This window comes from Lepisosteus platostomus, chromosome 10, assembly GCF_059453375.1.
Source record: "Lepisosteus platostomus isolate fLepPlt1 chromosome 10, fLepPlt1.hap1, whole genome shotgun sequence".
In the NCBI taxonomy this organism is placed as follows: Eukaryota; Metazoa; Chordata; class Actinopteri; order Semionotiformes; family Lepisosteidae; genus Lepisosteus; species Lepisosteus platostomus.
This window is the reverse complement of record NC_142620.1, coordinates 19,896,891-19,916,110: the sequence shown is the minus strand read 5'-3', so window position 1 is coordinate 19,916,110 and position 19,220 is coordinate 19,896,891. Positions and strand designations below refer to the sequence as shown.

At 39.5% G+C, this 19,220-nt stretch overlaps 2 protein-coding genes across 4 annotated transcripts in view; both read right to left on the bottom strand.

The window, feature by feature from the left end:
* galnt16 (UDP-N-acetyl-alpha-D-galactosamine:polypeptide N-acetylgalactosaminyltransferase 16) overlaps positions 1-7,627 on the bottom strand; it is a 54,748-nt gene extending 47,121 nt beyond the window's left edge. The window contains exon 1 of the mRNA XM_088648672.1: positions 7,271-7,627. Coding sequence (XP_088504798.1) covers positions 7,271-7,474 — 204 coding nt within the window. The 5' untranslated portion in view covers positions 7,475-7,627. The remainder of the gene's footprint in view (positions 1-7,270) is intronic.
* Positions 7,628-15,845: 8,218 nt separating this feature from the next.
* The window catches only part of vps39 (VPS39 subunit of HOPS complex), a 28,528-nt gene continuing 25,153 nt past the window's right edge, over positions 15,846-19,220 (bottom strand). For all 3 annotated transcript variants that reach the window (XM_088648665.1, XM_088648667.1, XM_088648666.1), the window contains exon 25: positions 15,846-18,512. In XM_088648665.1, the coding sequence (XP_088504791.1) occupies positions 18,431-18,512 (82 nt within the window). In that variant the 3' untranslated portion in view covers positions 15,846-18,430. The remainder of the gene's footprint in view (positions 18,513-19,220) is intronic.

Here is a 19,220-nt window from a genome sequence, read left to right as displayed (position 1 = left end):
TATGTGACTTGCTTGTTTTTATTAATAAAAGCACAAAGCTTTCAACTGTGATTTTTAAGTAGATGTTTTGAGTGTTATGTTTTAAGCTCTGTCTAATCAATTATTGTTTATTACACTATTGCCTACTGTAATTCTCAATCACTAGACCATTCACAGAAAAGTAACTGAGTTTCACAACATAATTTGTGATCAAGATTGTTTTTTTTTATTTTATCAATTTGTTTGGATATACTGTACCTGTGATCTGGTGTCATGACTCATTTTATTACCTTCTGTATCATGCTCAATTTTTGAAAACCAAAAGGCTTCACAAACACACAACACTGTTTCAAAGCATCAGTAATAAGTACGAGCAGCACTACAAAATGACACGTGCTTGCTGGAAAACATTCGTGAAAAAAAATCACTGGAGGTTTAGACAAAAAAAAATTGGGGTATTTAGGAAAGGAACTAAAAAAAAATATGTCCGTGTGAAAAGGCCAAATGTTCCATTAGGGATTTTAAACTTTAGAAAAACAACTAGTGCCAAAATCCTACAGGAGAACCATGCAAGAACAATAATAAGTCTATGATAGAAACATAACAGAAAAAAGGGACATTCCTACTTTGTCAACAGCTTAGATTTTATATTTTGGTTGCCAAGGAAACTAGAATATTGCAGCAGGTCTACAGGTCTTTCTGCGCAGGGTGGAGGGGTGGTCTCTGTTAAACACAAACACAGATCAGGGACTCCCCTGCCTGGGTCACATCTGGGGTCCCTGTGCTCTGACAAACCTCACTCAGGCCTGGAATTTAGAACGAGACAGGGAGATCACAAAAAAAAAAGAAAATGAGTCACTTTGAAACCTACAATTTTACTTATGGTACTTTACTTTTGAAACAATGAGGTACATACAGTAGTTTAAATAGCTTGTTTCTCTAAAGGAAATGTGTCAATGATTTTATTAGTTTTAATGAAAAAAATCAATTGAATTAATAATGTACTATGTATGTGTCCTAATATTGGCTAAAATATTTGAATACTGCCAGATGTATTTTTAGCAAGTGAGAATAGAGTATTCTTAGTTCAGAGGAAATCTGTAGTGATCTACAGCTCCATTGACTTTCAAGGCTGCCTTGTGTAACTAAGGACAGTCCTCTCCATGTACCCTACCCAACGTCTTTCTGTGCATGCTCTAGAATTCATGTCAACTCAAACACTAGTTCTCAGGCTCCATAAAGATGATGCACAACCAGCATGAGCTTCTGGATAACCAGAATCTAAGAAAGAACTGGAAATTCAGCTTATGAACTGAACTCATGCGAAAACAGAAATGCTTGGAAACAAAGCCAAGTGCTTGAGGAAGGACCACCAGGGATCAACGCAGTCGCCATGGCTACGCAAAAGTTGGCCTTAGTGTTCATATAATACAGCTGTGCTAATTCCAGCAGAACGACAGCTGTTGCAATCCATACGCTCCTCAATAAGAAGTTATTATAAGAAAGTCAATGTCAGTGTATATCACTGATAAACAGATGTCCTCTGAAGTCCCAATACTGTATTCTCAATTGCTAAAAATACATCTGGCACTATTCAAACACTTTAGCCAATATCAAGACACACAGATAGTACATTATTAATTGAATGGAATTTTTGAACATAGCCCCTTTAATGTGTTAGACATCACATAAAAATGGGGAAAACATACTTAAACTTTAACTGCGACACACTGCGAGTCAAAATGTTCTCTTTTTCCTTAATCCTCAATCTGCATATTACGTAAGAATGGATCCAATGAGAGGAGTCACCTCAGCCCGTCCAGCTTGGTTTAATTTTTGCTTAGTCACTAATTGACCCCCGTCTTTTGGATGAGACGTTAAACCAAGGTCCTGACTCTCAGTGGTCATTAAAGATCTCCGAGCATTTCTCGATAAGAGTTATCCAAAAATAACTTTGGCCAAATTCCCCCCTCAGTCTTTACTGTGGCCTCCAAATTGTCCCCATGTATGATTGGCTTGCACTTGCCCTGTGATGGACTGGCATCCCATCCAGGGTGTATCCTGCCTTGCGCTCTTTGGTTGCTGGGTAGGCTCTGGCTTCCCACGACACCGTATGGTATAAAGCGGTTTGGCAAATGACATGACTAATTGACCCATCTCATTTAGCCTTTCCCGAAAGAAGCCAGTGTACATAATAGCAGCGGGGCTCCCACTGCTCCCACTACCCTTTGTGTAAAAACGTGCCTCCCCTTCTCAGATCGAAATACACTTTCTGCTATTTTTTAACAGATCTCTTATACATCATGTGGTTTTGTTAATTCTGTAGACGTCTGTGGGGTCGTCTTAGTCTGAATCATGGGATGTTGAATACTTGAATCAGCTTCCCTTGTAATCTTCTAAACAAAGCAGTTCTGCCCTGTCAGCCTGATATTTCATTAAGCTTGATAATTTGATTACAGCACCAATATGTTATAATCAGAAAATAATTAGCTGCCCTGCCTTGTCAGTCACCATGGTGATGTACCTATGGTCCAAACCACTCAATGGTAAAGACAGAACTTCTGCTTAGCTTACCACAGGTCTGTTTACAGCATCTGCAGGTATACTGCTTATCTAGGAGATGGCAGCTGTGTGTTAAAAGGATGTGATCACCGGAGTTATTCATAACATTGGACCTCATCAGTGACCACAAACACTCTTGCTGAACGACGCAAAAAATCCCTGCAAAGATCAAAATGGAAGGAAACCCGTATGTAGATCTCAAAGGGCTGAGTTTTCTTTTTCTGCTGCAATGCAGAGATACTGTAAAGCCAACAGCTTGGTGACTGTGGCTAAATACACTCTCACACACATCGATCCAATTCCTAATTTAAGCGTACACATGCAACCCCACAATTCTGAATTAGGCAATGCTGGGATTGGATTATTGTCGCTCAGCCACCTTCGAGCCCCAGATCATGCAGCGCCCCTTCCCAACAGCTGTGAAGTTCCACTTCATTGGCCTCCTGTCATAGAGGGATTTGGGCCTAACAATGTTTTGGGGAGACTATGTCACTGAAATGTACTGAATGAGCTCCATTAGAGATGGAGAAAATGCTTCAATAGCTCACAACCTACATGGATGCTGCTGCAGTAATCCCTTAGGCATAAGGCATCCTTCCACCTACCACCTCCGGCACCGTCATCTAACACCCCTGACCCCTCAGGGGTCAGCACTACACAGCTGCTAATGTCCAAAGGGCACAAAGTTGATTATGGTAATGAGACCATAATCCCGTGCCAGTATCCAATACAAGCATCCCTACATTGCTAAGAAGCTGACTCAAATGCACTGGGCCATGGAAAATATAACCCTGGATATTAGTCAAGAGCAGTGGTTTCTGCTAAATCCCTGCCTGGTGTCTGATTCAGCAATGGCTGGGTTTGAGTATACAACAGAGTGCTAAATATTTGTTGAGGTCTGTGAAAGAAAACAGCTTCATATTGCACACTGCCTGAAATTATGTCAAAGTGTACAGTGTACAGGATTCTGTTGAGGATGGCTAAAAACGAGGTACTGTATCTAATTAATAACACTATGTCTTATGTTGATCAACTCTGACTAACATTGTATTTACCTGACGCAGGACAGGAGCTAAAATATACAATGCATCTGAAGTGTACAGTATAACACCTATCTTGAATCTTGCTTCTAGGGCTCACATACTATTTCAATATAATCTTGACCTCTAGTTCCTATTGGGTTACCTGAAACCTCTGTAAAGAACGTAGTAATTTTTTGTGCTTTTTCTGTCGCATTAAGTGGTCTTTAATCTCGGAGAGAAAGAAAACTTTACCGAAAATCATCCCATCGCCTATAAAGTTTTTAAAGTTTCCGACACACTAACAGTTGCTTTAGGAAAACCGACAACCTATTGCATTGCACAGCTAAATTTATTATTAATTGTGCTAACCAATGAAAATAATTTGTTTTATTTAATGCATTGCTCTATCAAACCTCTGACCGCTGAATAGTAATTTGGTCGGCAATTAATAATGCCTTGAATCTTTTAGCCAGTACTCATAGTTCTTCTAAACCTGGTAGATTTGAGTCAGTTACCTGAATAAAACAGGAGTTTATGAGATGTTTACAGAATGTGGTAATATAGTCATACTGACATACAGTAAGTCCTATTTTATGGACAATGGCTAAACAAAAAAGAATTTACAGGTTTGAATTTTCTCACTATTTAATTAAGCTTAATTATGTGAGCAAAGCAAAGTGTTTATTTTAATGTATGTTTCATTTACAAAACCCAACAAAGATTAAGAAACAATTGTGATTGTATATTGTATATATTTGAACTCAACAAAAGTCAACAGTACTTTATGAAAACAACAGCTGTGAACCTGAGAGTTTCAGTCAAAACTACATGCAACAGTGCTTTGAGAAACTGTTCCTTTCTTGTTATGTAGGCAGTCAGTATTTTGACATTAATTCTGAGTCTACAAACTGCTCCTTAAAAGTAAATACAGATATAGCACCACACCAATATGAATTTGCAATAAAAATGACAACTAGTTATTGTTCTCCAGCTGTTATAGGTTTTAGGAGGGAAAATTGTATGGCTGCAGTCCTGAAGGTTTTGTCAAAGACTGCTATAGCTTGTGTGTTCAGATACTATATGCCAAAAGCAGATTGTCAATGTATGCAATATCTGATATGTTCTTCTTCTGCAGAAACTGCCTGTTTGGAATGCTGCATTTCAGCATTTTTTCATGTCAAAGTGTCTCGTTTGTAAGCCATGTATTAGTTCTAATATTGTTACTTAGCACATTAAAAATTACATTAATTGTATGTCGCATTAAAATTTAACTGCAGGTTCCTGATTTTACCGATATGAACATAAAGTACAATAATAGTTAAGGCACAACAACCTTTACAGAGGTATAGAAAGTATATCAAAGCTCATAAACCTGGTGTTTGGAGAATAAAGCCTAAATAAATCATGATTCTAATACCATACTGTACAAAATGACTGTGTGAAAGTCCATAAGGTTCACTGCAGGTTTTGGAAAGTGTAGCAAAAAATAAATAATTGTGGAATTACTGAATATTAAAGGCACCAATTAATAAACTTTTGCATACAGTTTAACAAAGAGTCAGCAATTCTTATTGACATTGTTAACTTCCATGAGGAAAATTCGTTTTCTGCCATTGCCTCCTACATTTTTCAGGTGTAAGGAAATCTGAAGTATCCTACACTTACTAAATTTTAAGAAGCTTAGTGTCTGTAACAGATTTGTAAATGTGTTCTTCTTAAATACCTCTATTTAAAAAACATTATTCAGAATATAGTACAGAAAACAAGTATACTTAAACATGCCATTTGGCAATGCTGTGCAGAAGCTCCAAGAAGTTGTGCCAATAAAGTGAGATTTAGAAAGCAGCCCACTTTAAACAAAACACACACACATCACACAATGAGCTCTACAAATTAACAGCCAGCACACAAACGTAAAGAACGTTTTTAAATGTTTGCTGTTCCTACAAAAAAAGAGCATCAGGGAGACAGATTGCACAGGTAAACCGAAGGTGAAACAAATTAGCAGAGTGCAGTTGCCTGCTTTCAACTGAATAACTGCCCAGATCTGCGCAGAGCTAAGGTGCTTACTAGCAGATTTTTTGCACATACCTATAACATGAATAATGCATTTGAAACATACTTTAGGCAATCAAGGTGGCGTTCATATGTGGTGACTGAAGTGTTGATTTCATCCCCACGCACATGGCACAGACATATGGGCATCATACAGTATCTTTGTTACCACTGGCCCTCCTTCTATCACACATTAGCAAACTGGTTTTGCGTTCTGTGCAAACATGACCAAAGCAGAACATTTTTCTACCCTCTCATTGTTCTTTCTCAAACTTCTGTGCTTTTCCATATTGTTACATTTTTAAAACTGTTATTTAGCTGCACCTTCTTCTGTTTTTAGGCTTTACACCACATGCTTGCGTTCACTCCACTTCTCAGGCCTCATTTGTATGATATACAGTACAGTATGGCAGTTCTCATGTACTGTACCTGTCCCTTTGCTGCTAAACATGTAATGATAATTGAACAAGTCTGACAGCTGAGAACTTTGAAAGGGTAGTTTTAGCTGAGGTGAAAGAGACAGCAATTAAATTGGACTGTGGAAGAAAATCAAACCTTGCTATATATATGACACCTCAGCTACTACACTAACATAAACGTCGGTATGGGGCATATCATCAGATAAGAATATTAGACGCAGTAAATCTCCAATATCAGAAAGCGGATTCCATGTTGCAATTTTTTGGTGCAGATGTATCTGATTATTCTGGACCGGAGCAATTGGATATCAGGAGAGACAGATCTCCTGACTATGCCTTTCAGGAGGCACAGAATTCCTACCTCTCAGTTGCATTGTACTGTGTCGTTGAGGGCTATCGTTTGCGTTTTCTTTACATAAACCATCAGCAATATTTATTTTGATAGTTGCGCCCTTGATTTCTTACTTGCGTTTCAACTAAGAAATAAAACACATTTCGCTTTATGAATGAGAAAAATCGCGAAAACCGTTAAACATAAATTATCTGTATGGAACAAGAGGCACCGTGCTCCTGCTTTGCACATTAACTCTGATAAAAATGTACTTCATGCATCATGCGACAGTCCTTCATTTTTTACTAACAGTGTGCGGTCATCGCTCGCTCTCAGGCAATGCCTACTGACAACATCTCTGCCCATTTATATGCTGAGTAGCATGTTTATTCTGATCATAGCATGCTTTTTACTTCTCTGTGGTCAGTTGCGCTCAGGGGTACTGTTTCATCGACACAATTTACTACATTCACAAAGAAATCAATGAACCCATTTCAGTAATTCACAGCCCTTGACACTTTAACGGATAGAACACGCCAAACAGAGAACAGAAGCAATTTACCTACTGTACGCAACCTGTTCCATAATTAAAAATCTACCCATAGCTTTTTGAGCTTATGTTGAGCGAAATGCTTTGCAGGCAGGCACATAAACACAAAGAATCAACTGTCTGGAAGGGCAACTGCTAACAAGAACATAACATGTAGTTGTCTGGGAAAAAAAACTTAGGTGCACTTCAACACTTCTCATCATCTCTGTTGATGAGATCCTGCTCGCTTGGATGCGTGTACCCGGCTATTCGGTAATTACAATGTCACCTCGTGCACTGCATCACCGCTTGCTGCACATCAACATGCAACACACACTCTCATGCAGCGGAGGCAAAATTGTGCGCTACTCACGATGAGCGGGATGGTCCTGTCCTCCCGGTGGATGTCTAGCCGCCCCGGGTGTCTCTGTCCATGGTTCCTGGTGGCGGTAGACCTCGACTGGGATGCTGAAGACGGGGACGTCTGGGGTTTGTTATCCTGCCACAGGTAATAAAAGGTGCCTAAGATCCATGCGACAGTTAGGATTGCGATGGCGTTAGCCCTAATCCTTCGCATTGTGAGCCCATATGGAGGGCTCGCCGGCTCAGTGAGTTTCGGGTTTGCAGCGGACAGCAGCTGGGTGGGCAGGGTCCAGATTTCGGGAAAGCAAACAGCCCAGAGATGTCTGTGTGCCTCTGATAACTAACTGCCCGCAAGCTGGTTGGTTAGAGCCGAGATTCCCGATGTTCATAGAAGCACACGAGGTATTTATCAGGTCCTAGCGCCGATATATTCCAGTTTCCAAGACGTTTCAAGCACAAAGTATTTCTTACCAGTGCTGCCACCCACTAATTATTAGTTATTATTAGTTATAAATTAGTATTGAAAATTTGGTCAACAAATAATAGAAAAGGATGTTTTTCTGTTCGAACAAAATAATGATAAAACAACTTATACTGCTTGATTCAGGTTTTGCTACATATACATTGTAGAGCTTTAGTTTTAACATCCTGCAATTGAAACAGAACCAGAAACGCAATACTGCATGATTTTTGGTGGCAGTACATGTCCAAACCTTGCAGCTCAATCTAGTTTTACCCAATTAAAATTGATTAAGATGAAAGAAACTATAAGTGCCCCTGTGGTGATGATTAATTCGTCTGACAGATTTTAAACTACTTTTGGAATACAATTAAAAAGTCGGTTACGCCTAGGAAGAAAAATACTATTTAAGGTAACACCGTGGTTCTGTAAATATCGTCTTATATCTACAGTCGTATTAAGTAGATAAAATGTAATATTTCTAGTAGTCCAAGTCCTGTTTAGCTATCAGCGGTAATGATACAATTTCAATGTAATCCTTTCCTGCCGGACATCTGTCTATAACTAATTGCTTTTGAATACTGAAATTTGTAATCTCCTGCTGTTAATATTGATTTGTACTTCCGTGTCTCTCAAATGAAAAGATAATTGCATCATTCTGAAGTCATACAGAGTTGCATAGTAAAATCACACCGATTTCTACAAGTCCTTCTACTTAAGACAGTAAACCATAGACAGTTATTTAATCAATTTACTTCATAAGTAACATAACTACAAGACAAAACAGTGGTCTAATATATTATCACCCTCATAAACGATGGAATTTTTCTAAGGCAGGTTAGCTAATGCGATTGTGAGAGCTGAATTATTCAAATATATTTTTTAAAATTGTCATAAACCCGTACAACACCACGCAATTTGAAAGGACTACAAAAAAAAACAGAATCTCATTCGTTTCAAATATGTAGCAAAAAGGTCACTGACTCAAAACAACTGTGGACGAGTCCCATGAAAATGCAAAACCTTATATGTTAATTTCCGAAACTATCCACTACATCAAGGAAAACAATGTACACACCGAGACTGCATCCAGAATGACATAATTTGAGCTCCACCCAAAAGTTTAACTTCGTGCAGCTGTTTCAGACAGACCATTAATAACGGATAGTGATTTCAGAATTCGCACAGGACATGCAGCTCAGTTGCCAAATTTCTTTAACATCAAGTGTTAAAAACTCCTGAAACCCTCAGGGGCTGTGGTGTGGTTTTTATGGCCTGTTAGTCCTTCAGGACTGGCCATCTTTAAAAATGCACCGCATGTACAGTGTTTCAGGATGTCAATACCATACTGGACTTGTAGTGCATTCCATCCCATTTGAAAAACTAATAACAAACAAATGTAAATAAAAAATGACTCATCCTTCCTGGGAATAATTTCAGAATTACTGGGATTCATTTCAGAAATCGGCAATGCTGTTGAAACATAATACGACAAATCATATCAGATGCACGCAGAGTGACCATTCACAATCCCAGAATTTAAGGGCACGTTGGTGGCTGATAGTTAATGACACCTGCCTAGGACCCTTTAATCAGAACAATACTTCTTCAGCAATGCTGTCAAACTGCTCAGGGAGCTGCAGCTCATTCTCCAGTTTTACCCAATAAAAATAAACTGGATCATTTTACAGTAAGCTGGATCATTCCCAGCGTGCATTACTGCCAGTTTTGTTCCAAGGTGTCTCTGTGAGAAAGCCCAGCAAGCACCATGAATTGGTGAAAGACACAACTGCTTGAGCAGTAGACTCAGTGGGCTAATGTGCTCTTCTCTGATGAGCAAAAATGTAAATCCCATCAGGGATCTGTAGGGCCATCAGTGACTGTTGCATCTGTGGTCTTTGAAGGCAAACACATACAGTACCTTTGGAGATTATGAGGAGATCTTCACTGGAGAATGGGATGCCACCCCCCCCCCCCCCACACACACACCACATTGATGAAAAAGTACTCTTGAGTCAATAAGGCATTGACATTCCTGCAGCTGGAGCATTTAAACCGTGACTTTTTAACCTTATTTAAGGTGTTTGTGTAATCAAGGGTCAGGTAGAGAAAATGTTTACCTACAGTAATGAAGTAAGGAGTTCAATCAAGGAATCAATAAGCTTGTTAGGGTTGCGGTGGCACAGTGATCATTGGGGTCCTGGGTTCAGTTCTGGATCTGGGAATGGGCTATGTGTGTGGAGTTTGTATGTTTTCCCTGTGTTCGAGTATGTTTCCTCCAGGTGCTCCGATTTCCTTTTACAGTCTTAAGACATAATGGAGGTTAATTAGCTTCAGGAAAAACTGGCCATAGTGTGAGTGGGTGTGTCCCCTCCAGGTTATATCCCATCTTGAACCTGTTGCTTGCTGGGATAGACACAGGCTCCCCCATCACCCTAAATTGGATGAAGGAGTTAGAAAATGAAAGGATGGAATAAGCTTCTGTAATAAAAACAATAGACAGAGAGACTGGAGAATCCATGGCAGCCATTTAGTTTGTAGCAGAAGTATTTCCACTGTCCCACATCTGCTCATTTTAATGTGGCAGGATTCTGTACATTTAATAACCCCAAACACCAAGATTAGCATCTAGACGTTCAAACCCCGGCTGTTTCCAATTAGCTCAGAATGTATTCATTCACTTTTAAGCTGTCAGCTAGAATCGTATAGCACTTCATTCATTTTCAACAAGATTAAACAAATGTGCTTTTAAATAATTCAATCCCCTTTTCCTTTAGGAAAGGAAAGCAAAAGTATTCTGAGGAAAATAAGCATGCATTTTATTAAGAGTTAAGAAACAGTGACTTTGTAAGGACATCAGAGCCTGTTCTGACTGTGAAATGAAGCTCTTTAAAATGTGTTTTGTGATTTTTTTTACCATTTTAGGAATTATTTTCTACCACTTCACTGTTCAGGAGCACACGATCTTCCTTCATTGTCCCTCAAGAATCATTAAAGTCTGCTATTCTCAATGCTTGAAGGCTACAGGAAATGTCCAAACCATTTTTGAGCCTTTCATTAATAAAAGCAAGGGACTTTTCAGATATTGTTATTTAGTGTATCTATTCTCTAATGCATTCCCTGCAGGATGTCTTCTGAATAGTGGTGAAGTTGAAAAATAATTCAACAAACGAGCACATTTGTTTCTTCTTCTGCTTTGACACGGAGAGATTGAGTCCCTTCCCACCCCTTTACTGGTGTGGACTAACCCCAGGCTAACTGGCATCTCTGGCATTTCTAACTGAAGTGCCAAAGGATAATTTCCCAGAAAACACTGCCTCTGGAATGCCAGTACAATAAATGGAATGACACTCGGTAAGTACTGTAGATGTTAGATGTGTGCTCTCCAAATAAAGAGTACCAATAGTACGGATAGTGGCTATGGTAACCTCCAAAGGAAGGTGAGTTTCTTTTTGGTTTCCCCTTTGAACAATTGACAGGGTCAACAGAGGAAACTGTTACAAGACATTGGGGCTTCTTTCACCGACCTGTGGTTTCATTTTGAAGTCAGTGTCATTCATTACATTTCATGAACATGTAGATCACCAAGTGGCTTAATGGAGTGGGATATGATTCTTGTATCTGTTCAATGGAGTGTCCTTTTAATTTTTTTTTCTTGCTGTAGTATATTCCCTCTACCTTTTGCTTTATTTCTTTTGCTTTCTGTTAAAGATCTTTCAGAACAGAAAGAGCATTGTAATGCTTTTTGTTTAAATAGAGGGCATATTATAAGTGTGTGGATTAAACAATATATTTTGTATTACATGGGGTATTTCATACAAGAGGCTTAGCCCACAGGAGTAACAGTGGCGCAGTGGTTAGCATTGCTGCCTTGTAACTCTGGGGCCCTGGGTTCAATTCTCAGGGTGATGTATGCACGGAGTTTATGCCCGCATGGGTTTCCTCCAAATGTTCCAATGTCCTCCCACAGTCCAAAAGCATACTGGTAGGTTCATTCGCTTCTGGGAAAATTAGCCCTGGTGTGTCTGTGTCTCTGCCCTGTGATGGACTGGTGTCCTATCCAGGGTGTGTATCCTGTCTTGTGCCCATTGCTTACTGAGATAGGCTCTGAATTGGGTAAAGTGGTATAGAAAATGTATGGATGGGTTGATCAGGGTAAGAATTTCACAAGAGTTCACAGAAGTGAACAGACTGCTTTCCTTTTCAAGACAAAATGAGGCTGCAACAAAGACTCTTGATTCCTTGGACTGCAAGGTCTGTGGAAACCCAGCAAGGGCAGCCGCATACAGCTGATTCTTTCTGCTTCCAGCACAGCAATGGGGCCTGTAGGCAAATTGACCACATAAGTCATCTGAGGACATGCTGTATAACTATTTTACCTCTCAGCCACTGAACACAACAGCTTTCCAATTCAAGACCTCCATCTGTGACAAATAATTGTGGTCATTTCCAAACTGCACAGAGGTTTATTTATATATATATACAAACACTAAATTACCTGTTTTTGTGCAATTTTCCTCCATTTTTCAATGCTTGTACCTAGATGAATGATAATAGCAGGCTTTACCACAGCTGTGGCCCTTCATAACATTTATGAAAGCAAATGGCAGGAGGTAGGTAGGAGTGTAGAAAGAGGACATGACCTTTAAAAATTGCTACAGGCAGAACACGACCTAAGAATAAATGGGACTAAAAATACAAGTTGTGTTTCTCAAGTGTATGAAATACCATACACTGTATTAGTATCAGACCATTTTGGATTCTGATAAATTATTGAAGCTATGTAACAACAAACCAAAAACAGTTTAAAATTGCATGTTTACGATAACGCCAACATTTACACAATGAACAAGTAGGAAATTGCTGCATGCCCTCTTAGTGGTGGTTACATAAGGTGTAGGTAGATCTGAGGATCTTGGAGAGTCTTCATTGGATTCAAATCTTGAGGACTTTGTGTAGTGATGGCTTAGTGTTAGTGTGCCAACCCCCCATCCCAAACCCCAGGTCTTAGTCTCCAAAGACAAGTGCATTACCTTGTCTTTAGAAGGTCAAGACTCACTGCCACCAAATATATACTGGCACAGATAAGATTCCTTTGCCCACGTCCACAACTTGGGGGCAGATGCAGTTTTGTTACGTCCATCTGAGTGCCCATGTGTTAAACCCCCTAATGCATTTTCATTCCCCATACCCAGTTTTCAGTGACTTCCAAGCATGCTAATGAATCTTATGTTAACAAAGCAAGACTTTAACATCCATCTGTTATCTGGAGGCTGTTCATCCACGTGAGAGTGTGGCCAAGCTGGAGATTAGCAGGGAAGCATCCTAGATGGAGCACCAACTGAGGTGGGAGGAAACCGGGACTGCTGGTACGAGTTTGCACGCGTACAGGTAGATCGTGCATTTGTTCCACTGGTGCCCCCTATAGGTGGAGAGCAGCTGCACCAGGCTGCAATCGAACCTGTGACCCTGGAGTAGTGCTCACCTCCGTTCCAGTCTGTTACTCTTAATGCATTTACATGGCCATAAACCTTTCAAAACCTTTTTCCTTGTCATCAGAATGACATCTGTTCAAATGGGATAAACCCGGTTAAGTACAAAGTCCTTCTTCGTAGAAGCCAGCTCTGCAGGTTTCGATTCATCCAGAAGACTGACCAGCTACTCTGGGTTTTGATTGAGTTAGACTGATGAATCTTGTTTTAAATTATCCGAAGCAACTTGGACTCTCGTCTGTGGGGTAGGTTAGTACTACATACTGTGGGCTGCATCTGTCTAAATGCCAATTCCTGAAGTCAAAAAGCCCCTGTAATAGACTGGTGTCTGATAGAAGGGTAGTTTTTCTCTGAGCTTTGTCACAGCTGTGCCCTCCTGTGTTTAATCCCGATGAACTTTAAAATAATGTAGGAGAAAAATGGGGCCTGGTTACAAAATGAGGGTTTACCCTGACAATCGAAGAAAACAACATGAGAGCTTGAGAGCAACATGAAACAGGAGTTAGTGATAAAGAGTACAAAATCTCCAAGGGTTTTTCGATAATCCAAGACTGCTTTGTAAAACAAAAGGCCAGAGGCAAGATTTGAACAGCCTGACAGATTCCTGATGTTCAGCGCGAGAAAAGGTCGCTGAAGATAGAGGACGCTGCATTTATTCCCCCCCCGCCGCTCGTGAGTTTAGTTTTAAAAACCTATTGTGCAGTAAAACGTTTGTTTTGAATAAAGCATTCTGACTGCAGATTGCTCTGATATAGCTGTTCAAAATGAATATGGGTGGGTCTCTTTTGGTAAAGGAGAAAATACTTTCCACTTCTTAAAGACCATGCTATGCTGTATTTATGACATTTCCAAAAAGTCTTTGACAAAGTACCAAATGTTATTAAACCCAGTTCTAAGGTAGTCCATGCTCATAAATTAAACATCCATTATTTAACAGAATAAGGACAATAGCTGTTAGGGCACTCCCTCTGGGATCTGTAAGACTGCTGTCGTTCATAATATACACATGGCCTACATTCTGCATGTACTGTAGTTAGTAAATCTGCCACGCACATCTATGGCACAAAATTAGACATCGGAGTAGGTACTGAGGGGAACTGGGGGCTGTCAGTGCTCACATATCAAAAGAAATCTAAAAGGCATTGGTCCAAACCTCAGATGAAATTAATATTAATTCACATCTTTGCATGCAGAAATTTGCATAAACCTTTCAAAAGCCTTTTTTAGAAAACAAAAAGTTTGTGGATAGACTTTCCAAAGCACAAGCTGGATTTTGAGACACGGTGCCATTAACCATTTCACGAACAAGCAGGCTATAAGAGCCAGCCTAGTGTATAGGTGTCTGAGCACACAAAAAAAAGATAGTACGTGTTGCACATCAATTACAGGTTCATACGATAGCTAATTATTTATTTGGACCATTTCAGTCCTATTTTTGCATTAATCATAGCACTGAGACAGCTCTAGTCAGAGGTTGTGAATGATTTGCTTGTTGCTGTAAGTATTAGAAGCTATAAGTATTCTTAAGCTCCTTGACCTTAGTGCAGATTTTGATATAGTAAATCAATGTTGCTCTAACGCTTGCAGACATTCTTGTCTATCGATGAACTATTTTAACTGTTTCCGCATATATCTGACTGGCAGGCAGCATTTCGTTTCCCTTGGTCCCCATAAATCCCCCACGGCCCCAGTCAATCACGGTGTGCCTCAGGGTTCAGTCTTGGGCCCTTTGCTGTTTTTTTTATTTATATGCTTTCATTCAGTCAGATTATACACAAATATGGTCATCAGTTTCATTATTATGCAGATGATACTCAAATTTACAGTATGTTTAAAATCTCTCCTCCCCCCCCAATATAAAATAATTTGTGTATGTAAAATAATTTACATTGGTTGACTATAAAGTCCCATACTCAATATAATTGGGGCGGAGTGGTGGCACTGTGGCTAAGGATCTGTGCCTGTGGCTGGAAGGTTGCCGGTTCAAATCCCATGGCCAGCAGAGAAAGCCTACTCCGTTGGGCCCCTGAGCAACGGCCATAACCCCAACTATTCCAGGGGTGCTGTATAAATGACTGACCCTGACACCCTATCCCTAAACTTCTCTCTCACCACCTGTGTCTCTCATGGAGAGCAATCTGGGGTATGCAAAAAGATGAATTCCTAATGCAGACCTTCAAAGACTGCTTTTTCTGTCACTGCTTCTGTAATTGAATGTTCTTTGTCTTTGACCCTTTTCAAATAAATTGAAACTCATCTTTTTACACAGGTTTACTGTATGTCTAATTGCCTTACAGTTTATCCTGTATGTTATCGTGTCTCATTTTTCTTTTACATTGTTTCTCCTTTTCCTCTTTGTCATTCTAAATAGCATCTTTGAGTTTGGAAGGCACTTCATAAATATTATTCAACTGAGAAAAAAAAAACGTAATTGTATAATTTCCATGGTTTAAATCAATCAAAGCCAAAAGTAAGGAAGAATGATCAGTAATCAAAAGGTGGAATCAAATCCCATTGTTACTTTAGTAAAGTGAATCTACATTTGCAAATATTAAACGGGGTATATGGAGTCTTTCGTTTTAGCCTCCAACAACAACAGATACCCCAGAGGCAGACATCTAGACACATAAAGGTTACTTTATCACTTTCAAACTTTATTTTTTACAATTTGTACCGTGCTATTCAGACCGGTTGTGTTAGTGAACAAAGGCATTTTGAATACAGACCTAAAAATAAACTTTATACAATCTTCCCAAACCTTTTATACTACAACACCTTTGTAAAAAGTTCTCTGTCTGTAACAACCATAGAATGATATACAGTATGTGCAATTAATGAAAAGGACACCTGACAGACCAGAGACGTCAAATTAAACCTTTAGTTCAGGACGTCCTGCGCTAAAATGGGTTATCAGTAGGACTGACAGATGTGCCAGAAAATAAATGTTCTATAAGGCAAATAATATTAGTCAAGAGCTTAAAAAATATTTTTTCAAAAGTGCAATAGATCCGTTAACACACCTTTCCTTAGATGTTTAAATGTTTTACTTTTTTTACAAAGGCGAGATAGTCTAAAATCAAAAGCTTCTTTTTTGAGAGAGCTTTTTAAATAAATAAACTGTTTTCTTAAATTTTGTTGCTGCATTCCATTATTTCGTGAGGCCAGTTCACCACTCGGAGTGTATAAACAGGGCTTCCCAGTCCTGCTCCTGGTGGTTCTAGAGTGTTCCTCTCAAACGGAGCTCATCAGTGCTCAAGCTTTGTACTGAACTAATGATTAAATAAGGCAGAACTATTTTGTAACTTTCAGTTCTCAGACAGCTGGATATTGCACAGTTGCTACATTTCTATCACTTTAAGTAGGTATACAGTAGGTGTTTACAGTACAACCTTGATTTGAGCCTGGCATTTGATGAATGAGGCCACTGGGAGCTCTGTTGGAACAGGACACCAGCAGACACAGGGTTTCCACCCGACAGAGATGAACGATAACATACAAAAAAATCATGTAGAGAATAAAAGAAAATTCTGCACTGTACAATACAGAGCAGAGAAGCAGATTATTTTTGATAAAACATACACAACTATGCAGTATTCAACCAGACTGAATCATTACTAAAACACATTCAGGGTACATACATCTATTATATGTAATCCTAAAGCATGAAGGGTTCCAAGTAGAAGTTTCTTTTTTCACCATTAAAGAGAAAGAAAAAATTGGCAACTCTGCATTGAACTATATAATTTGCTAATGGAAAAAGCAACCTAGCAGAAGAACCAGTGAGATTCAGGATTTGAAATATCTGTATAATTGAGATAAAACCAGGGGTAAAACCAAAATAGAGTACAGGGTTTGCAAGAAAGTAGCTGCAAGATTACCAGAAATTGAATACACCCCACACCTGCAGTAAAAAAGGTGATATTTCCACACTGTTTATGTGCTACACTAAGAGCAACAAATTGCAAAAAAAAAACTTTCACTGTGCCATTTTAATAGTGCAAAAATTAATTCAAGGTTGTGTTTGCATTTGTTTCATCACGGAACATACCATGTAAACTAAAAAAAACAGGCGTTACACATTTAAACGTGAAACACTCCTGACACACTGGATGTTATCTTAGGATATTAGTACTGCAAACTGAAGACAGACTGATTTCTAGCAGCAGCTTCTGCAGGGTCCCCAAGCCTGCACTAATCCAGCAAGCTTGGGTTCACCCCTAATCACCTTTTCTTCAAATTTGGGAACTTAACTTATTGATCAATTAAGCTGATTAATTTAATTGTTACCTTTTAAACATGATGGTGTGGGACTAACCACGAGCAGGGCTGCAGATACTTGTGGTAGCCATTTCTTCTACATTTATCTTCAGGCATCAGGGGCAAGCTGATTGCTCAAGCAGTCCTTTCGAGTTAAGCTTGCTCACCTTAGAAAAGGTCTTATAAATTCTAATGTAACAGGGAACTGTGATTTTAAATTCGAAAGCTGTTTTGATTGATCATTAAATCCTTAACCACTGCAAGAGCATATTCAGGCAGACCTAGAAGTACATTTCAGATGAATGCTGCACAACAAAAATCACATTTCCCTCTCTTCACCAACAGATGGGGATTACCTGAGGTTATAAAACAATGACAGATTTTAAACAGGTTCTGGAACAAATATCTATTGATCAGCCTTCAAAAACACCTTGAGAAGTAAAAGAAGGGCACAGTCCATTTAAACAGAGAATTCTGAAGGACATCAAAAATGCCTGAAGAAGCCAACAAGAAATACATAACACAGCAATAGGGCTGATTAATATGGGTCCTTCAGCCCTTGGCTGAAGTCAGAATGTAACATTCCAGTGAAGATCTCAGTGCTCAAGACATGCAGGGCCTTCAGCGTATGCACAAAGCAGGCGGCGTAGCTTGGGCTTTACCAAAGAGAACGCCTCCATCCATCTCCTTTGAGGAAAACACATATTGGTAAAACGTATACGACTTCGTCCATAAAAACTATTCCAGTTAAAAAACCAAAGCAGTGGACCTCGCATCCCCATTCATCCGTAGCTCCGCGACTCCCGAACTGTCCCATGGGAGTTCCTCTCACAGGCGTGAGCGAGCGAGCGAGCGAGCAAGCGAGTTGGTTTTTGGGATGAGCTCGAGTCCCTCGGCCGGCCCAGTCCCTGCCGACGCTCGGCCAATCCAGGGGCTGGAGTGAGTGCTGCCCCCATCACCCTCACAGCTCAGTAGGGCACAGGCTCCGGTCCTTGCAGCAGAAGTAATGGACCACAACGCCATTGGGGTACCGGGCAAATGCACTGTCATGAGAAACAGCGACAGACATGTTGAAGAGGAGGAATAATGACTCAATAAAATAAGAGCAATAGATGACAGATTTTTTGTTTGACATTTTTTATAAATACATTGTATTTATTAAACCATTATCTTTCTATGGAGAGCTGAGAGTTAGAGGTATCTTATTTCATTTCTCGTTTCAAATAATATGCACAGAAAAATGCCTGAGGGGAAATGCCATGGCTCTGTGTAGGCTTTTACACCACAGTACCCAATATGTGAAAAAACAACACATTTCCTGCTATATGATCTTATTGTCAGGGCTAAAATGTTGACCAGACCTAATTCCTTCTACATGAATAACTTGTTCATTAGTAAGCTGAAGAGGCAGGACCAAGTCTACTGCCGATTCACATAAATACCATGATCAAGTCATAGGAGATTTAAAAAAAAGCTTATTTCCCTCCAAGTGTAAACCATTTTAAAAATAATATTTCTGTTGAAGTGTCTAACTTTTGAAATGTTTTTGATTGCTTAGAAAAATCAAATCACAGCCAGAAAATAGTAAATAGTGCCTGGCTAGTGCCACAGCCCACACTCCAGCTACTTTCCTTCAGATTTTGTTTTGGGAGTGGCAATGGTGGATTTCTAATTAAACATTATCTTTAGTCAAAACAAGAGGCTTTACAGTGTCAAGTACTGTACATTTCCAATAGGAAGGCTAATCTGTT